At 41.6% G+C, this 18,703-nt stretch overlaps 1 protein-coding gene across 2 annotated transcripts in view; it reads right to left on the reverse strand.

Annotated features, from left to right (window-relative positions):
* Positions 1 to 812: 812 nt before the first annotated feature.
* Prkar2b (protein kinase cAMP-dependent type II regulatory subunit beta) overlaps positions 813 to 18,703 on the reverse strand; it is a 105,080-nt gene continuing 87,189 nt past the window's right edge. The window contains exons 5-12 of one of the 2 annotated variants that reach the window (XM_021201631.2): positions 16,826 to 16,932; positions 13,818 to 13,971; positions 8,763 to 8,864; positions 6,793 to 6,867; positions 5,555 to 5,620; positions 5,309 to 5,447; positions 2,725 to 2,865; positions 813 to 1,089 (exon numbers count right to left, since the gene is read on the reverse strand). In XM_021201631.2, the coding sequence (XP_021057290.1) occupies positions 2,732 to 2,865; positions 5,309 to 5,447; positions 5,555 to 5,620; positions 6,793 to 6,867; positions 8,763 to 8,864; positions 13,818 to 13,971; positions 16,826 to 16,932 (777 nt within the window). In that variant the 3' untranslated portion in view covers positions 813 to 1,089; positions 2,725 to 2,731. Of the gene's footprint in view, positions 2,866 to 5,308; positions 5,448 to 5,554; positions 5,621 to 6,792; positions 6,868 to 8,762; positions 8,865 to 13,817; positions 13,972 to 16,825; positions 16,933 to 18,703 lie in introns of both variants that reach the window. The other variant, XM_029541043.1, reaches the window with a different exon arrangement.

Below are 18,703 nucleotides of genomic sequence, written 5' to 3' on the forward strand. Positions count from 1 at the left end.
CTGGCCTTGACATGAGATCTGCCTGCCTCTGCCCCTCTAGTGCTAGGATTAAAGGTGTGAGCCACCACTGCCTGCTTATTGTTTTCAAATAGTTGTAAATACAACTACAGTTTTAATTGTTTAGCCAGCTGTGCTGCCTGTAAAATTATTATGGAATGGGTCAAGCTGTCTAAATTCTTACTAAAATTCCTCTCCTTTAGTCTGTACCTCACATCACTATTAACTTTAAAAGCCAGCATCCCTGCTTCTCCCTGGAGTGCCAGTGTTTTTAGCTATGTGAAGTCTCTCGTTAGCTGCTCAACGAAGCCCCAGTGCAATGCCTCCAAGCTTCCATGGGGTTTAAAGACCACAGAAAGCTATCTGCTTGCCATAACACTTCCTGAAAAAGTTATCTGCATTGTTAAGTGTACTTTGAAAATGAAAACAACTCAGCACATTTCTTAGTAAAATCCTAAGTCCTTGTTTCTCTTCAGTCTCCACACAAAACATGTTATGTGGTTTGGATACCAATGTGAACAGGATCCCAAATATATTTATCCAATATCTACTGCACGTAATATTTTTGTTAAAACATAGGTGCTAAGCCCAAATTCATACTGATAAGCAAGAGACGCACATACCCTTCTAAACGTATTTAAAACAAAATGAAGAGTCTTGTTCTCTAAGACTGCCTAACACTCTCCTCAGCCACACGTGTGTACTTAAGAGGTGCCGTCTTTGAACAAAAACCTCATCAAAACAGTAAGGTTCCTCGCTACAGATTTAATAACACTAGACGAGCCATAATAAAGAAGGAAACCATGCTTGGAACATTTATTATAAAAGTGTGCTTTATTATAAGGAAAATTTAAATATAACCAACAATACTGAAAATAACAGAGCTGGCATTTATAGCCTTGGTTGGGGTTCTTTAACGACAGGCATTCGTTTCCTGTTCCATGAACGTCAACAATCAGCCTCTGCAATGCAACAAAAGAGAACTGGGAAACTGAGGAAAGAAGACGAGGGTGAGCCAGGAATCTGAGTGGCTTTTTTCCTTGTTTTTCTGTTTTGGGAATTGTTCCTCCTTTAACACATAGCTTCTGAACTCTGAAATATAAAACATGTGACCTTCATGGAGAGTGCTCTTTTTCCTACAGAAAGATTTTGCAAAACTATATTTCAAAGCACGGCTAAAGGTATATTTAAGGGCATAACATACTTCTTGTTTATACATCATCCATTTAACATTCTAGCCACGTTTTCATGTACAGAGAGGACTATGAACATTCTCTAATAAAATTGTGACAGCCATAGATGAATTTAACACACATAGATACCTCTGTTCCTTACAAACATGTTTCCCAAAATGAAATTACCCATTTAAACATGAATAACTGGTGATAATTAATGTCTCTAAACATTTGGTCATGGGGCCTGAAAATCGTAAAAGTTTATTGCTTTTACGATTGGTTGTATATAACAATTCATCATATTTGCCATAAAAATAAGTATCTGTTAGCCGAGGGAAATTTTGTACCTTGTGTACTTTTAACTGCGAGTTTACTTTAAAGCTAGGGAGAAGATCTAATGATATGCAATATAGACAGAAATTACATTAATCATTACATATGGCTTTGCTCATACACAAACCTATTTTCACCACTGTAGTAGAGGTTTTGAAGTTTGGAAAACAAAAACACACTTGATTGGCTGCTGATCAGTGAGTTTGCTGGTTGGTGCTCAGGACAAGGAAGAACAGAGGACTGTGGGCACAGACACACGCACAGGGCTGTGGCACTCGGACCTTACAGAGCAAAGCCATATCTTGTGGGCATGTGGCTAAGTATCCCAAATGCCTTTTGATACTGACAGGAAACATTTCCTTTTTCTAAATATAAGATTCAGGACTTTCAGAGGACAAAAAAAAAAAAGTCAGATTAAGATTAAATTGCCTTGAAAAAAATTACAACCTTTGTAACATTAAATGTCAGAATGCATTTTATAAAGAATACAGCAGGTTGCTAAATAAAAAAATGGGAAGCAGTGAGAAGAGAGTTGATAATGAACAATGCCAATCACCATAAGGACTAACTTACCCGGCCTCCAAAGCCACGCAATTACACAGGCTGCCGACTGACATTTGTCAAAGAAGTTGAAATGGACTTTATTGCAAAAATATAAAAAATTTTAAAATTGCATATGATTTTCACACCATTTTACCAATAGGCCAAGGCTAACACACAACTTATCAAGCCAGAAAAGGTAGAAAATGAAATGATTGACATTTAACCGTCTGATGAATTATAAAAAGAATGATATACCACGTTAGAGCGCATGAGCCACTTCCAGCTTCCCTCCTAAAGGGGCATGGTCACTAATACGATTCTCGAATAATCCAAACACACAGATTGGCCTATGAGTACATCTTTTAATTATCTTCTTAAACATGTACGCTTTCAATATATTATAACCATTTGAATAAACCTTTCAGTCAGTTTTATGAAATAGAAAGTCATTTTTATGATTATGTTAATTTATGAACTACCCATTAGAAAGTGATGTTAAAGCCTATTGACTATTAAATCACTACTGTTTACTGATATATTGTAAATGTTTTTTGTTTGTTTGTTTAAAAAAATGAAAAACCTGGAATCACAGAAAATGCTTGGCATCTCCACAAACACATTCTCAGTGGACTAACCACTACTACAAAACTGGTTCACTAGGCCTTCTTCCCCATACTTTTGCTTCATGCAGTGGGCTCAACAATATCCATGTTTGTTCCAAACAACGCAACTAATTGTTCTTCATAGGTGGCGATGTTCCTCTTCATAATTTCCATGCAAGGTCCCAAAAGCCTTTCAAATGCTTGCACATCCATGGCTAAGAAAAGAAATAAATAAAATTAAAAATACCATTCCTTGAAAAACTCAGGAATTGCTAGGTCACTCTTTTCTACTATGATATTCCATTACGATGTTGCAGTTTCGATATAGTAACAATGCAAGAGAATTTTAGGTAGATATTATAAAAATATGGAAAAAAGTTGAAATGTTCTACTTCAAAAAAAGAAACAGGGACATCTCTGGCTACAGTCTATCTAAAATATTTTGACAATGATGCAGCTGATGGGAGGCCCTGGTCCATGATGGGCAAATGAGGGTTTCAACATGGCAAGGTAATCTTTGATGCTTCATCCTAATACTATAAACACCCCAAAGGTGGTACAAGAGTATTTCCTACCCTGTTCTCAGAGTTTACAATATCCTGCTGTGACGTTTTACACATTTATATCATTGTTGATGCGATTCACTGCTTATCTGCCTCCTGTGTTTTATTTTGAGTGTTTAGTTTTGAGGCAGCCTGGCCATGTAGTTCATGCTGACCTTGAACAAACTAGGCTTGAATTTATGATCCTCATGCGTCAGGTGCTGGAATTACAGACAGGAGTCAGCAGACCTGGCTGTCTCATGCATTTTAAAACTGAGTTTACAATACATAGTGGTAAACATCACACTGCTCTAACATGTCAAACTCTGCCTCTCAAATTTGCAAAAGTAAAAGGGAAGGTTTATAGAGTTTATGGGCAATCTCGCATGGTATATCAGGCACATGAGTGAAGATAAAAGCGGCCTAGCCATGTGTGCGGAGTCATTAAATAGGCACATGAACTACTTCTCTAAACACGTAGCCAATAGATAAAAAAAAAAAAAAAATAGCCATCTGAGAAATCAGACCGGCACACGCTGTTCATCCACCTCAGTCAAAGGAGCCTGTCATCAAGAAACAGTAGAAGCTGGCGAGGACTGCCGAATAGACATTATTGTGGCTACTAGGAAATTGGTTTAGAAATTCCTCATTAAACTAAAACCAGGCCTACAATTTTATCCAGGCTCAGCCTACCCTAGGCACATGTCTGAAGAAGTCAAAATCAACCTCTGGTAGAGCGATCCAGCTGCCTGTGTATATACGATAGCCAAGTTATAGAGTCAGCCTAAGCACCCGTCAACGAATGGGAAAAAGAAAACGTATATACACAACGGCGTGTTACTCAGCTATAAAGAAAATTAGATGGTTTCATTTGCAGAAAAAAGAATAAAGCTCGGATCCCTCCCTGAAAGTAGAGGGGGCCCTACCCGAAGAGCAGAACAGGACCAACAGAGAGAAGGAGAGGGTAATGATGGTGAATACGCAAAACCCAGGCTGTTCATGAAAGTGCTATTTCTAGATGTAATATATACTAATTAAAGAGGACCATTTCAGAAGACCTGGTCATAAAGCCATTTCTAAGGAAAAACTAAAAGCCATCTATGCATTTACATACACACACACACACACACACACACACACACAAATTGGACCCAAAGACATTTAACCAGCGATTACACAATTTATTGTGTGTGCATTTACCTACTAGAATGCAAAAGTTTGATGTATTAATAAAATTCTTATAGTGGAAACATGTTTAAAAACAGAAACTGCACGCAGACCGAACAGAAAGGAATTACAGTAGTGGAAAGCACAGGCAGACGGTGTGACACGGGTGTCTTAGCTCTTCTTGCATCTTTCTACACTGCCTGTATTTTTCCCACCCCCTTTAATACAGCTATTACAGGATAAAGAAAGAACCCCTCTCACAGCATCCTTACTCTGAGAGCCAAGGGCGCTGAGAATTTCTGTCAGGTTTTCTCTTCTTTTACCAACTATCATTTGACTAATACTGCATCTACTGAAAAATCTTTTATAAAGTGACTCTGTAACGAATTAATTCTGAGGATCCTTGGGGGTCTTAAAAGCACCAAAACTAACTCTTATCTTTCTGAACTGTGAGGAATGTGGAGAGAATAAGTATTGCCAAACCTATTTTTTTAAAAATGTCATTTATGTTCCTATTTCCCGAACTGTATTATTCATTACCAAAGTCAGTGATTTCTCAGACACAAAATCCCTACGGATACCAACTGAAAGTGGCACTTCTGCCAAGCTCCCCAGGTAGAAGAGAGCAATAAGAAGCTGAAGAAGAGCAGTTGGTTACGCTCAGACAGACCTAAAGCCAGCCCTGGGCAAGGATGCGTGCCGCCCCACGCTGGCACTGCAACTTCATAACGGACTGCAAGGAACGTGCCATGCTGGTTCAGCCTTCTCTTTTGAGGAACACAACATGTGGCGTTTTCTCCACTACATAGATATAAAGCTTGCTAGCCAGGAGTCCTTTTTTTCAGTAGTTAAAGTAAGTCTGAACCCAGGCCATGCTTTGTGAGGCTCGTAGCCCTTGTATGGTAGGGAGGCCTGGAATACAGACATAACCAGCCCCCGTGACCCCTACCTAAGCATTTGACCGTCCCGATGGCGTGGGCAGATGCCGCTCTTGGTTTGTTGGTGACCAGGGCAAGCTCTCCAAAGTACTGTCCCCGAAAACACCGAGCGATTTCCACAGCTCCGTTCTCTTCAACTTCTGATTTACCCTAAGGAGCCAACAAGTCAGTTACATTGAAATCTGAGATTGTTCTTAAAAAAAAAAAAAAAAAATCATATTTTCCTTGTGGATATAAAGAATTTGGGGATTGTTTACCTTTCTTTTCATAGTAATCTTCACTTCTCCAGATTCTACAATGAAGAAAGAATCTGCCAAATCTCCCTATTAAAACAAAAGTGCAGGGTGAACATTCAAGTTCCAGCAACTCTGAAATCGTGCCTTTGAAGCCAGCCTACACGTTCCAGTCTGTAAGGTGAAGTCATAGACCAGTCTACATCCTGAGGTTACGGTAATTCTGCAGTAACATCTTAGGCATTCGAAATAATACATTCTCTACCAGAAAATATGGCAAGTAACCCAGACTAGGAATCTTCCCTCAAAATTTTGGGCTGAGCAATAGATGAGAAAAGGATAGGGCCGCTGTGTGTCAGCAGGCTATGTCAATCATTCCGTGCTCCCTGCTGTGTGTCCCAGCGGCCCCTCCCGTCAACAGGCTCAGTCATCAAGTTCTGTGCCACTTAGGGAAGCAGCACCGTGCTCCCCGTGTCCACCCAAAGTAACCAGCATCAGCATAGAGGCTTGCCAGGAGCAAACCGGGGAGCTTTCGGAAGCAATAGATATTGACTCGAGCTTTTACAGCCTCCAGGCACCAAGCTGACAAGTCAGTCTATGGCAGTGCACTTCCGGCTCTGAAAAGACTGTTGGGAACAAAAGGTCTATACCTTCCTTCTCTGCGTACACCCCCAGTATTCCTGGTTTTTGCGTGAACTCTCGTCAGTAATCCACTCAAGTCATGCGCACCTTTCAACTGTCTATAAAGCTTACTTTCTATGAGCTCTCTGGCTAGCAGGTACTGTAATACAACTGGTGCCCACTGGGAGTTCAGAAAAACATTGAGGGTCAGAGGGGATTTTTATTAACGCATTCAATGCTTGCACATGGTACAATGTGAACTCTTTCTGGTGTTATCTGGAAGCAGATCTTAAGAACTAATCACGTAAAACTCTTCTGCCTGTGAACCTGGCTGGGTTCTTGGTAATTTCATGGGATAGCCACTTTTCCCTCTTACACATGACATCTTCTTCTCACTAGACATGTGGACTTCATGTTACAAACTGCAAACTGCTCAGCCAGGTAATGGTTTAATGCATAGTCATTAGGAATAAAGTATATAAACAAAAACATCCAGATTACTCACCGGCTGCAAAAGCATTTTTAATAAGTTGTTTGGTGGAAGAAATATTCATTTAATCCAACACTGCGTACTAATTATGAAAACAAAATCGAACCTTCTGGAATGTAAGCCTAAACTGAACAGCAGCCCAGTACCGTACCTGAGCAATGATCTGTTCTCCATCGTTGTAAACTTTGGTGCCAATCACATCCACCACCTTCAGGCGTTCGGAAACCTACAAAGAAGAGTACCGAGTTAGAGACTGTGGTGTCTATTTTTGGTTATAGCTTAACTACATCTGGAATTAACTAAAACCCAAGAGGCTGGAAACACCTGGGAGGGATTATTTTTCCCTTACGTCACTTGAGGGGGAGACCTGTTTTTAATCTAGATCTTTTAAGTGGAAGGGTACATCTTTAATCCACAGTTTTTGAGCTGGGAAGATCCACCTTTCACCTGGGCCACAGCTTCTGCTGCAGCCAAAATAAAGACCATGCAAGAAGGAAGCTCCCACTCCCTCTGCCTGCTTGCCCTCACTCACACTAGCGACTCCACTCCCGGTCTGGCACTGCAGCCTACTTCTTCAGGATTCTAGAGCATACTAAAGATCAGCTGATCTACCCATCCTAGAGGACTACTGGACTCCATTAGGAGGTGGGACCACAGCCTATGAGCCACTCTAATAAATGGCAGGCATGCATGTATGTATCATATAAACTCTGCCCCTCTGGAGAACCCTGATAATACACCGACCAATTACGTAATCTTGCCTGTTTTACATGTTTACAAGGGATGGCCTACACAAGCTAAATAAACTCAACAGTTTTCCCTTGTGTAGTTGCTACATTAACTGCTAGAATCCCGAAGTAGACAGAATTGTATTTCTAGTTCCCTGTAAAATACCAGAAGACTCAGCCAATCCCCAGCCCGAATTTCCATATGGCAGCAGTAAAGCTATGGTGGAATGGCAGCTGTTCCCTTAGAGGGAGCACATGTTCTCCGACTTGCCAAAGTCCCTTCCTGGGTTGCTTTCTGCCGCGTCACATGGCTCGATCTGACTGGATTACCTCCCTGATGCATTCTATTTGAGAACAGGAGTTTCTAAAGAAGATCAGCTGTCTGTGCATTCCACATCATGGCCAAGATTCTCCCAGGCATAAACCAGCAACTCACAGGGACACTGCCACGCCAACATTTGCTATTTTATGACACCATGGGAACAGATATCTAGTTCTCTATAATCACTTTCAAGAGAGTTCAAATGTGAGGCCTTATCTATTATAAAATGTCTAGAAAAGCACTTTCACAGTGAATTTTGGCAAAGCCGAATTTATAAGGTAACGATTCTTTCATGAGTGTCTACCTTCAAAGATAAGAAACCGGTGGTCTCACCGAGAAGACATTTGAGCTAAGAAATGAAGGAGATTCATGGAGAAGCCGTGGAGTTGTGAGGGAGACAGCATGTGCATAGGTCTGAAGGGAGGACCGGCACGTGTATGCCGCAGCAGGAAGCTAGTGTCTATGGCAGGATGGAAGTGGAGCAGTTAGCAGTGTTGTCTGAGAGGTACAGACACGGGACCTCGGTGGCCTTCTTCCAAGTCATCCTGTCCTAGGAAGGCTGTTAACAAGACTGCACTGATCTGGGACTACAAGGATTCTTCAGTAGGCGGCTGATAAAAGTCATACAGGAGGCAATGAAGATACAGACAGAAGGTGGGGCTGGCCATGTTAACGGAAAAGGATGGGATGCTGAAGATATTCTGAAGACAAGATAGAGGTGATTTTCAACACAGTGAATGCTAGTGGGGAGGAACCCGAGTGCATGTGACCCTCTTATACTTGCTATCTGATGAACAGCGCCTGTAGACGTGCTATAAAGTCTAAATAAGAGCCCTATTTCCAAAAAGCATTGTTATTATCATTATTACCGCCTCCATCATGGTTATTACTTAGGGTACTACAGCACACACTCTGTGTGGAGATCAGGAGACATTTTCCCACCTTCATATGGGTTCTGGGGCTTAAACTTAAGTTCCCGGCACTGTTGGCCTTGCAAGACAGTCACAACAACTTTTCAGGAAACGAATGCCAGCAAAGCAGCCACCACAGCAGAATAAAAGCGCAGCTCACCTCCAGAGACTTGAGGAACGGCAGTGACTCGATAAAGCTCTCGTACATCTTCCTCTTTTTGGCATTGTTTTTTACAATGATTCTCCTGAAGGTCACCCTGTCCTAAAGAGAGCACAGCAAATACAAATGCAGTTACAATCTGAACAAGGAATCCCTTGTACACGGAACATGACAAAACTGAAGACTTCAGGAGTAAAAGATTATAGCATGATTATAATCTCAACTAATAAAAACTACATATTTTTATCTCTTTAGGCACAAAATTTGCTATAGAACTATATAAATTTTTCTTTCTTTTTCCTTAGAAAAAGCAGCATTTAGACCAGTGACTCTCAACCTGTGAGCCACAACCCCTTTGGGGTTTGAACAACACTTTCACAGGGGATGCATATGAGATATTGACATTATGATTCATAACAGTAGTAAATTATAGTTACGAAGTAGTAACAAAATAATGTTAGGATTAGGGGTCACTACAACCTAAGGCATGATATTAAAGGATCAAACCACTGATTGAGACAGTCTGACCTGCACATTGGACTCTATGCCCACAAGGAGGCACTGTCACACTATAAAAAAAAGTCCCAGTACCGTTCCCTACCTGTAGATGGCAGGGTAAAAAAATTCAATTAAGTAGACAGGACCAGACCTGAATTTTTATATAAAAATGAAGTAGGAAAGACACAGTCTGGGAATGTATTCTTTGTAGTATTATTTTCTTAAATATCTACTTCAGTTGGACACAGAAATAAATGTACTGGTTCCAATGTTCTGGAAGTATACATACATGGAAATGAAAACTACAAGAAACACTGTTGAAAAGAATTAATCCAGAAAGAATTCATTTGTAAAAATATACATCTATTAGGCTCTTTTTCATACCCATATAATATCATAATTTTCCTTTTGAAAATGTGAAGTTACAAACAAACTGTATTCTTGACTGGGGTCTTTTCCCAGAATTTATCATGTTTACAGTCTAATTGTTTCATATTTTTATGATCTCAGAAAAAGCAGAACTTAATTTAGGAATGACAGAAATGTTTACACAAAGCAGCTCATAAAGCTATGTTCCAGAAATTCTCATAAAATGTTTTCATTCTTATGTGATTATCCCATAATCACATAATTTGGCATATACCAATGAATAATTATATCAATTTGGTAAAATGAAAACTGGATATTACTTAATCACTACTTTGTTATGCCAATAGACGACAGCTATAACTCTAGCCATGATGAACTGAGTGTGTCCATCCGCAAGTCCACATGCTGCAATCCTAACCCTCAGCATGGTCCTTGGAGATAGGCCTTAACAGGTGATTAGGCCATGAGTGTGGAGCTGTCCTAAATAGATAATTCTCATAAAAGACCCTTGAGAACCGCCTTGCCCCTTCCACTAATGAGGACATCTATGAGCTGGCCCTCTACCAGACACCAAAGTTCCTGTGCCTGAATCTTAAGAGTTCTTAACCTCCAGGTCAGTGAGATGTCAGTGCATGCGCCATCTTTGGTGGTTTGTGCTAACAGCCAGGCAGAATGAGACACTAGGGAATTAAGCTTCTTGTTTCCAGTGTTGGTTTATTACCATTTAGATGCCAGCTGCACTTTGGCACCAGCTGCCAAGCCTAATGGCCTGCCTCCGATCAGCGGGACACAAACGACCTCTACATCTGGGTCCCACAGCACACACAAAATAAAAAGTAAATATAATAAAGTATATTTTTTTAATTTTATGAGTTAATTCACAAAAATACTGAGTCCTTTTGAAGCCTGGCTCAGAATTTGCTGAGATAATTTTTAAAACTAAAGACTTTAGTTAATCAAAATCTCTACTGTCTGGTGAAATAATTTACATCTAGAAAAGTGTCCCGTGAGATTGTCATATGCAGTCAGATTTGGGAAGCAGGTACATTTTAAAGACAGACCTTTGTTGTTGTTAAAACAGAGAAGGCCTGAAATAGTTTAGTCATTTAGAAATAAATTATGAATTGTGTATCTCAGGAAGAATTATCTATTAACTGCCCACCATTTCACAACCCACTGTGACCAAACAAACCCAGGAAGCCCAATTTCAAAGGCTTTCTTCCCAGTCACCTCCACAATGGCCTTCCTGAGTCACTGGAGTGGCCACAGCTTCGGCTAATCTCTCAGGGCTAAGAGCTGCAGGGTGCTATTTCCAGAGTGAGGCTCTAAGATGAAGACTCCTCTCTACCAAGTGCTTTACACCAGCACTTACAACCACTGGGCGGGCTGCAGGCTGTGGGGTTCTGACATTCCCACTCTGCCTCAACGTCCCCTAGAAGCGACGACTGGGTATACAAATTGCTCTTTAAAAAGCAAGTTTCAAATATAATGAAAGTATGTCCATTATAATTTTCAAGATATTGCACTTATGCATGCCTTAGAAACTATCACTGTTTATAAATGTCGTTAACATGGATAGAGCACCAAAAGAAATCTCTGAAATTTTTCTGAGACGTTTAAGAACTGTGCTCACAAAAACTCCGAGCCCTTGTACCTTGGTTACCATTAGCATCAGGGCTGAAACCATCCATGCTTGGGAGCAATCTGAAAATATGTGATCTTGAACCAACAAGGATGCGTGAGGACACCTGTTACTCTCTGATACCCTGACTCTGACTGGCAACTCCAGTGGGACTGCTACATTTTAGATTACCCCTTCCGTAACAAGCAGGTCATGATGAACACAAGATTAGTCCCCTGCCTCTCCTCCATACACACTGTGAGTCCTTCCTGCAGAGGTCTGCTCTGATGCAGCTGTCCTCTGTCAGGGTGGTTTTTTTTTGTTTGTTTGTTTTTTTTTGGTTTTTCGAGACAGGTTTTCTCTGTGTAGCCCTGGCTGTTCTGGAACTCACTTTGTAGACCAGGCTGGCCTTGAACTCAGAAATCCGCCTGCCTCTGCCTCCTGAGTGCTGGGATTAAAGGCATGTGTTACCAAGCCCGGCTCCTCTGTCGGTGTTAAGGCATCCTTAACATACTCTGGTGATGTGGTTCTTTCTACGTGAAAGAATCTCCATTTTTTTTTAATCCTATAACTTACAAAAATGACTCATTTAACAGGCATACAACGACTACTTGGCTCCAATAAAAAGAAGCTTTAAGTACCTTGTTTTTTTCTTTCGAGGGAGATGTTTTATGAGTCAAAGGCTGAGATGAATGGTACGGCACACTCTGTAACTCAGTAACCCCCTGGAACCGGACAGTCACAACCTCTTCTACAAAGAGCTGAGGGGGAAGCCTAACACCTGCGTGTCATGAACACGGGATGTACTGTTTGGTGTCCTGAGGTGACGTGTGACGCCAGGCAGTGTGGACATCTCCTGGGAGCTGATTCCGAGCAAGTCCAGGCTCACCTGAGATCACAGATGTGCAATCCGTGGGTTCCCAGGGGAGTCTGCAAGCTTACCAAACAAAGACTGGGAACCCTACCTTAAAGCCAGAGCGAGTTGTTGGTACTTCAGCTCTGCATTCTGCTACCTTGTGAAAGATCCCGCACAGCTTCTCTAGCGCCTCAGCCAAATGTGTCTGAGAACCAACACTTAACAGAATTTCTACCATTCAGACTTTATTTAAAGGTACAGACTGAGAATCTCTTGTCTGGAATACATGAGACCAGAAGTGTTTCAGACTTTAAACACCATTCCCCACCTACCCACCACCCACTTTCCCCCCTCCTCCCCCACTCCCAACTGCCCAGATCCTGAGAAATCCTAACGAAGAAGCTTGGGAGCATGTTTCAGGTCTAAACATGAAATTCATAGTTCATACAGATCTCATATACATGGTCTAAAGGTAAAGTATAAGCATTGTAATGTGCCTTGCGTTTTGACTGACCTGTAATATTAGGTGAGGTATAGAATTTTATAGTTGTGGAATCATGTTGGTGCTCAAAAAGTTCTGCATTGGGGGGGGGGGCATTTCGAGCTCTGAGTTTCTGGATTAGGAATGCTCAGTCCATCCTAGCATCCATGTCCCACCCAAAGAGAATGGTCAGATTTGTGCCAGGTTTTTTCTCAGTATCCGACATGAAAAGAACAGGTACTTTACTCTGCATTGCCCATCAGTGAGTACCACCACCAAGAGAACCGGTTTGTTTCTTTGTTGTTGGTGTTTGTTTGTTTGCTTTCTTCTCCCTTTCCCCATGCTTTCTCAAAGTGCAGCACATATCAGCATCCCATGGAAGGCTTCTGCCAGTACAGGCTTGCTGCGCCCCGTTTCCAGAGGGCTTAGGATGCCTGGGGGTGTTCCTAAGAAGTTTACAGTTGTGACTTTCAGTTGGTCACTCTGAAAATCACTGGTTTGCAGACTACACTACTTACCTTAGAGATCTAGTTGAGAAAAAGGCTGTGGATGTGTGTGTGTGTGTCTATGTGTGTGTGGTACAGTATTCACACTTGTTAGTTGAGGGTATGTGCATTCGTGTGATTGGATGCTTGTGCACAATGCACATGTACATATAGGGGCCAGAGACTGATGTCAGATGTCTTTTCTGGGTTGCTCTCCATCTCGGAGACAAGGTCTCTCACTGAACCACAAGCTCACTGATTGGCCAGACTGGCTAGCCCATGAGCTTTGGGGATCTGTGTGTCTCCACGTCTGCTTCCCCAGAAGCTGGAATTACAGGCACAAGCCACTCAGCTCAACTTTTTACATTGGTTCTGGGGATCCAAATGCAGATCCTCATTCTCATCCATCAGGCACCTTACTGCCCGAGTCAGCTCTCCAGCTGTTGTGGCTTGTGGTTTTTAAGCATAGATTAGAAAGGAATATTTTGGATCTGATGTCATTCTCCAGGGCCAGTGTTTTCAAGCTCCTGACTTGGGGAGAGACAGGACATAAACCTTTGGTTCAGCACAGACTTTACACCTAACAGTGTAGCATCTAGCAGATGCTTAACAAATGCCAATGACTCGTGATCCCAAATAAAACTACCAATTAAAATTAAAATACAGACTGGGGATATCTGCCTATCTACTGTCATGGTAATTTTCAAAAATAACAACATTTAGGTCAAGCAAATATTTTACTCACCAAACCCCACAGAGCACCAGGAGAGGTAGCAGTGATTGTAGCTGCTCTGGGTGTATTGTACATTAAGGCCAGTTCTCCAAAACTCCCACGATTATCATAGTTACCGACGCATCTTCCAACGCCATCGCATTTTACATAAATATCAAATGTTCCTCTGTTGGACATATATAAATTCATATGGAAGTCAGAGACAATGTGACTCAGGTAACATTTAGTTTCAGTGCAGCGGAACTTCAGAGAAGAGCCCTGTGCAATGCAATCTTGTTGCTGCCTGCTTATCCCTGATAACGATGTGTGCTCATCTGTTCCAGTCCTATGGAAAAGGCCATCAACTACACCAGGACAGGAACAATGCACAGGGAAAATGGAACTAAATAAAGTTAGATAGAGTGTGCCCAGAAAGTCACCTATGGAACATACGCCAAACACTAGCTGGGCTTATCTCAGACAGTAAGAACTGTGAAGTATTCCAGGTCATTGACTGTGTACTTAATACACATGTATTAAGTACATGGCTTCTGAGACCAAGAGAAAATGGCTACTTTTAAAAGGAATACAGTTCTCACAATCTGCTGACGAGTCTTTTTATAAACTATGGCAGGAGATGGCCCCCAGGCCAGCTGCCAATAAAGTCTTATTAGAACACAAATGCCATCTTTATTTATTATACATAGCTGGCTTGGGTTACAAGCAGAATTGAATTTTTAGGCCATATTGGTCCACGAAGCCTTAACACTCCTTCCTTGACCCCTCACTTTAGGTCAGCTCCAAGCTGAAACTAGAAAGTGGTGGGAGATTCAGACCAAGCTTCTGGCCTTGGTCTTCCTGTTGACGTTTCTGTGTTGGTTTTCCCTTGAGGTCCTTTTTGCAGGCACATACGCTCCATTCACATATTCCTGTGCTCAGGTGACCAGGCCCTACACTCAAATAAGCTATTTTTCTGCACGGGGCCATCTTCCCCCATTCTGTACTCAGTAGAGAACATGGTTTCAAGGTTGGTTGGGGTACCTGGGTGGCAGACAAGAGAGATTCTTCTTTAGTTTTATTCTGTTGGTAAAATCCTGGACAAAGATGTGGTCGTGCGAAAGCGGATAGTTTTTTGTTTGTTTGGTTTGGTTTGGTTTGGTTTTGGTTTTGGTTTTCATGATAGGGTTTCTCTGTATAACCTTGGCTGCCCTGGAACTTACTCTGTAGAGCAGGCCGGCCTTAAACTCACAGAGATCTGCCTGACTCTGCCTCCCAGGTGCTGGGGGTAGAGGCGTGCACCAGCACCTGGCAGGGAGAGCTTCTAAGGATTAGGAAAAGACTGTGACTAGTAAAGAAACTACCAAAACAGAAACAAAAGATATCACCTAATAAGGGAGAAAACGGTTGCCCTTTAATTTGTGGATAGGATGACACACCCTAGAATTTGTTCCACAGGTAATTACTTTTAAACTATGATTTAAAACCCTGCCATTTATACTGTTTATTTTGTCACTTACATTGTTTTCTAGATTTCCCATTCTGAACAAAAAAAGAAAGAAAAAAAAAAAAAAAGAAAAAAATGTAAAACCAAAGAGCTCCATGAGGGTGAAACCAGCCCAGCGGAGGGCCTCAGTGGGAAGTCTGTTAAACAGGTGGCGGGCTGCTCTTCAGACTGATTCCCTCCCTGACATCATGAGGCCTCAGGCAGTGCATGACAGAGCAATGAGCATGAACAGAAGCTGGTGACAGAAGATCTGGCTGTGGGCCAGACAGCACTGACTATGTGGGTGACCTCAATCAGCAGCTCCGCTCCTGAAACTGGAGTGTTTCAGATGCCAATGGGTGGTTAGGCTCTAACTGAAGAGCACGTTGTAAAACATGCCCACTGCAAGAACTGGACTGCACCTGGGGCTCTCACCTACCATTCAATTAAAAAAAAAAAAATGAGTGGATTTCTAAGCGGTTTTGTTAGTGAAGGCTGTGACATCAAAACTATGACTCTGCCTTACATAAAGAGACACATTGGGGTTAGGCTCTATCCCTAACCCTCTACGAAGGTGAAGAACACCCTGCCCGTGTGCGAAGGAGGGTCTGAGGCTCATCTATCCACCATATTGTTCTCTGGTTAAGTAAAACAGTCGAAGATCTCTGAAACTAGATTGTCAATACTAGTAAGTGCATATCCTTTCTGTTTAATAAAATACTTTCTATGTGTTCAAGGCCAACCTGTCTACACAGCAGGTGCCAGGCCAGCCAGAGCTACATAGTAAAACCTGTCTCAAAAAGCAAACGAAACAAAACAAAAACTACCCTAAAACATTTTAAAAGACAACTATAATACTACACAATTTCTGTGGGGACACAGGAACTGCTCACTCTACTGGTTAAAGGAAACTAAAACAGCAGGGGAAAAGGTTCTCTCCTTACCTTATGCCTTCAGGAATAGCTGAGTTCTTAATAATAAGAACATTGTAAAAATGTGGCAATACTGAGTGGGCTATACCATCCCTTAGATTCTTTGATACCATGTCTTGCTCCAATTCTCACTGTAATTAGCATCTGCTATATGGCAATATTACTTTCTACCTTCCCATTATAAGCTAGGAAATCAAGGCACATTAATTTCTGTGACTTACAGATTCACTTCTTCTATAAATTTGCATGACCTGGCGCGGCTTTATTGTATATACTCACAAGATGTTTACATTATACAGTAGTAAGGTTGAAGAGAAACCATTATCAGATTAACCTGTTGGTTGTCATAGCAACTGCTAAGATTTTACACAGGTCTTTTTTTTTTTTTTTAAAGATTTATTTATTTATTTCCTATACGTGAGTACACTGTCACTGTCTTCAGACACACCAGAAGAGGGCATCAGACATCAGATCCCATTACGGATGGCTGTGAGCCACCATGTGGTTGCTGAGAACTCAACTCAGGACCTCTGGAAGAACAATCAGTGCTCTTAACTGCTGACCCATCTCTCCAGCCCACACAGTAGGTTTTTAAAATTTCAGTAGTAAAGCTAGACAAAACTTACCTGTCAATTACGTAAAAGTTGTCACCATCATCACCTTGATCAATTACATGTTCCCCTTCTTTGACCAATTTTTCAAACATGGCATCTAAAACTTGAGACATCTGCTCCTATTTTAAATAGAAAGAATAGCTTTATGTGTATCTAGAACATAGTTCCTCAAGTAATCGTATAATTTTTATATTTTTGTGGGAGATTTCAAAGAAATAGGAACATCATTACCATTGAGTTTTATAAAAAAAAATACCATTTAGTCCTCCCTCACCACATACAAATGGGGTTATTTATTCTCATATTCAACATCTGAATGAAAGTAATGATAATTGGCCTACTTTAGAACATTTCAAAGTATCACCACTTCACATGGAAAAGAACTACCAAACCACCACACATCTTGAGGAAAAATTTTAAAAGCTAAACTAACTAGGATGGTAAAGAACTGTTTCAAATTTTTGTAAACTATCTGTTCTTAAAATCTCCTCTACTTATCGCTAGAACTAGGGAGGTGGTTCCCTAAACACCTGGTGAAATTACATCCTAACTTCAATTTTACAGTTTGTGTCAGTGCCCAAAACAAAACAGAACAAAATACAGACTGAGATGCAGTGGAGGGAAGCTAAACAAAACCAAAACAACACAATGACTGCAGCAAAAATCTGTCACTGTCTTTTCTGTCATTGCATTTCCCTTAAAAAGCCAACATCTCCCACCACTTGGGAGGCAGAGGCAGGCAGATTTCTGAGTTGGAGGCCAGCCTGGTCTACAAAGTGAGTTCCAGGACAGCCAGGGCTACACAGAGGAACCCTGTCTTGAAAAAAACCAAAACCAAAACCAAAACCAAAACAAAAACAAAAACAAAAAAAAAAAAAACCCAACATCTACGTCTCTAGGAAAGATCTTTACGAATTATTAAAGCTGCATTTAACAGTGCTGGAGGGGCCAATGAGAACAGCGTGAGAACCATCCACACTAAAATTCTGTGCTCCATCAGGGTGCGGCCAAAAGACAAAGATGAAAGCCAGATGAATGGCTTAAAGGTGCAGGTGGGTCAGATACCACCTTCCCATCAAGTCCCTCTAACCCAGACAACACTGAGCAGCCCAGACTTGACTTAATTTCCCAGACAAGGATCAGAGAGAAATCAAACAAGCTGGAGAGAACTGGAATAGACGCACCAAACCCCAATGCCCGGCAAGCAAGCCCTTCGCTGCCAGGAAGACGCTCCCAGGTCTAACAGGGAGCTCACAGGCTGCCCTACTTCCCTGAGGCTCTCAGTCTGCTTTTGGTTGGCAGTCTCAACACAACCTCATGCCATAGGTGTTCCAGGAACAGACCAGTTTTAGACAGTGCTACTTATCCACCCAGAGACGGCTCGGGATGACATTATACACAGAGGCACATAAAAGGATCCTTACAATAAAAGACAAAAAACTTAAAACACGACTGCTATTGTTCTCCTTTAAAACCAACTTCTTGGGCAGTCTTAGGTCCACAGGTGCACTGAGACAACCGTAGGGCTACACACTCCCTCCACCTACTCCATTACCATCAGCCCAGCACTGGGGGAGGTTTGTTACAACTGATCAGTGCTCAGTGACTCTCATACCCTGAGTCTGCATTTACCTTAAGGTTTGTTCTTGGCGATACACATCCTATAGGTATGACAAACATCAAATGACACATGGCCCCCTGGCTGGAATATTTTTTTTATTTCCTTTATTTATATTTCAAATGCTATCCCGAAAGTTCCCTATACCCCCCCGCCCCTGCTCCCCTACCCACTCACTCCCACTACTTGGCCCAGGCCTTCCCTTGTGCTGGGTCATATAAAGTTTGCAAGACCAAGGGGCCTCTATTCCCAGTGATGGCCGATTAGGCCAT

The sequence above is a fragment of the Mus pahari genome, chromosome 7 (genome assembly GCF_900095145.1).
Source record: "Mus pahari chromosome 7, PAHARI_EIJ_v1.1, whole genome shotgun sequence".
Lineage (NCBI taxonomy): Eukaryota > Metazoa > Chordata > Mammalia > Rodentia > Muridae > Mus > Mus pahari.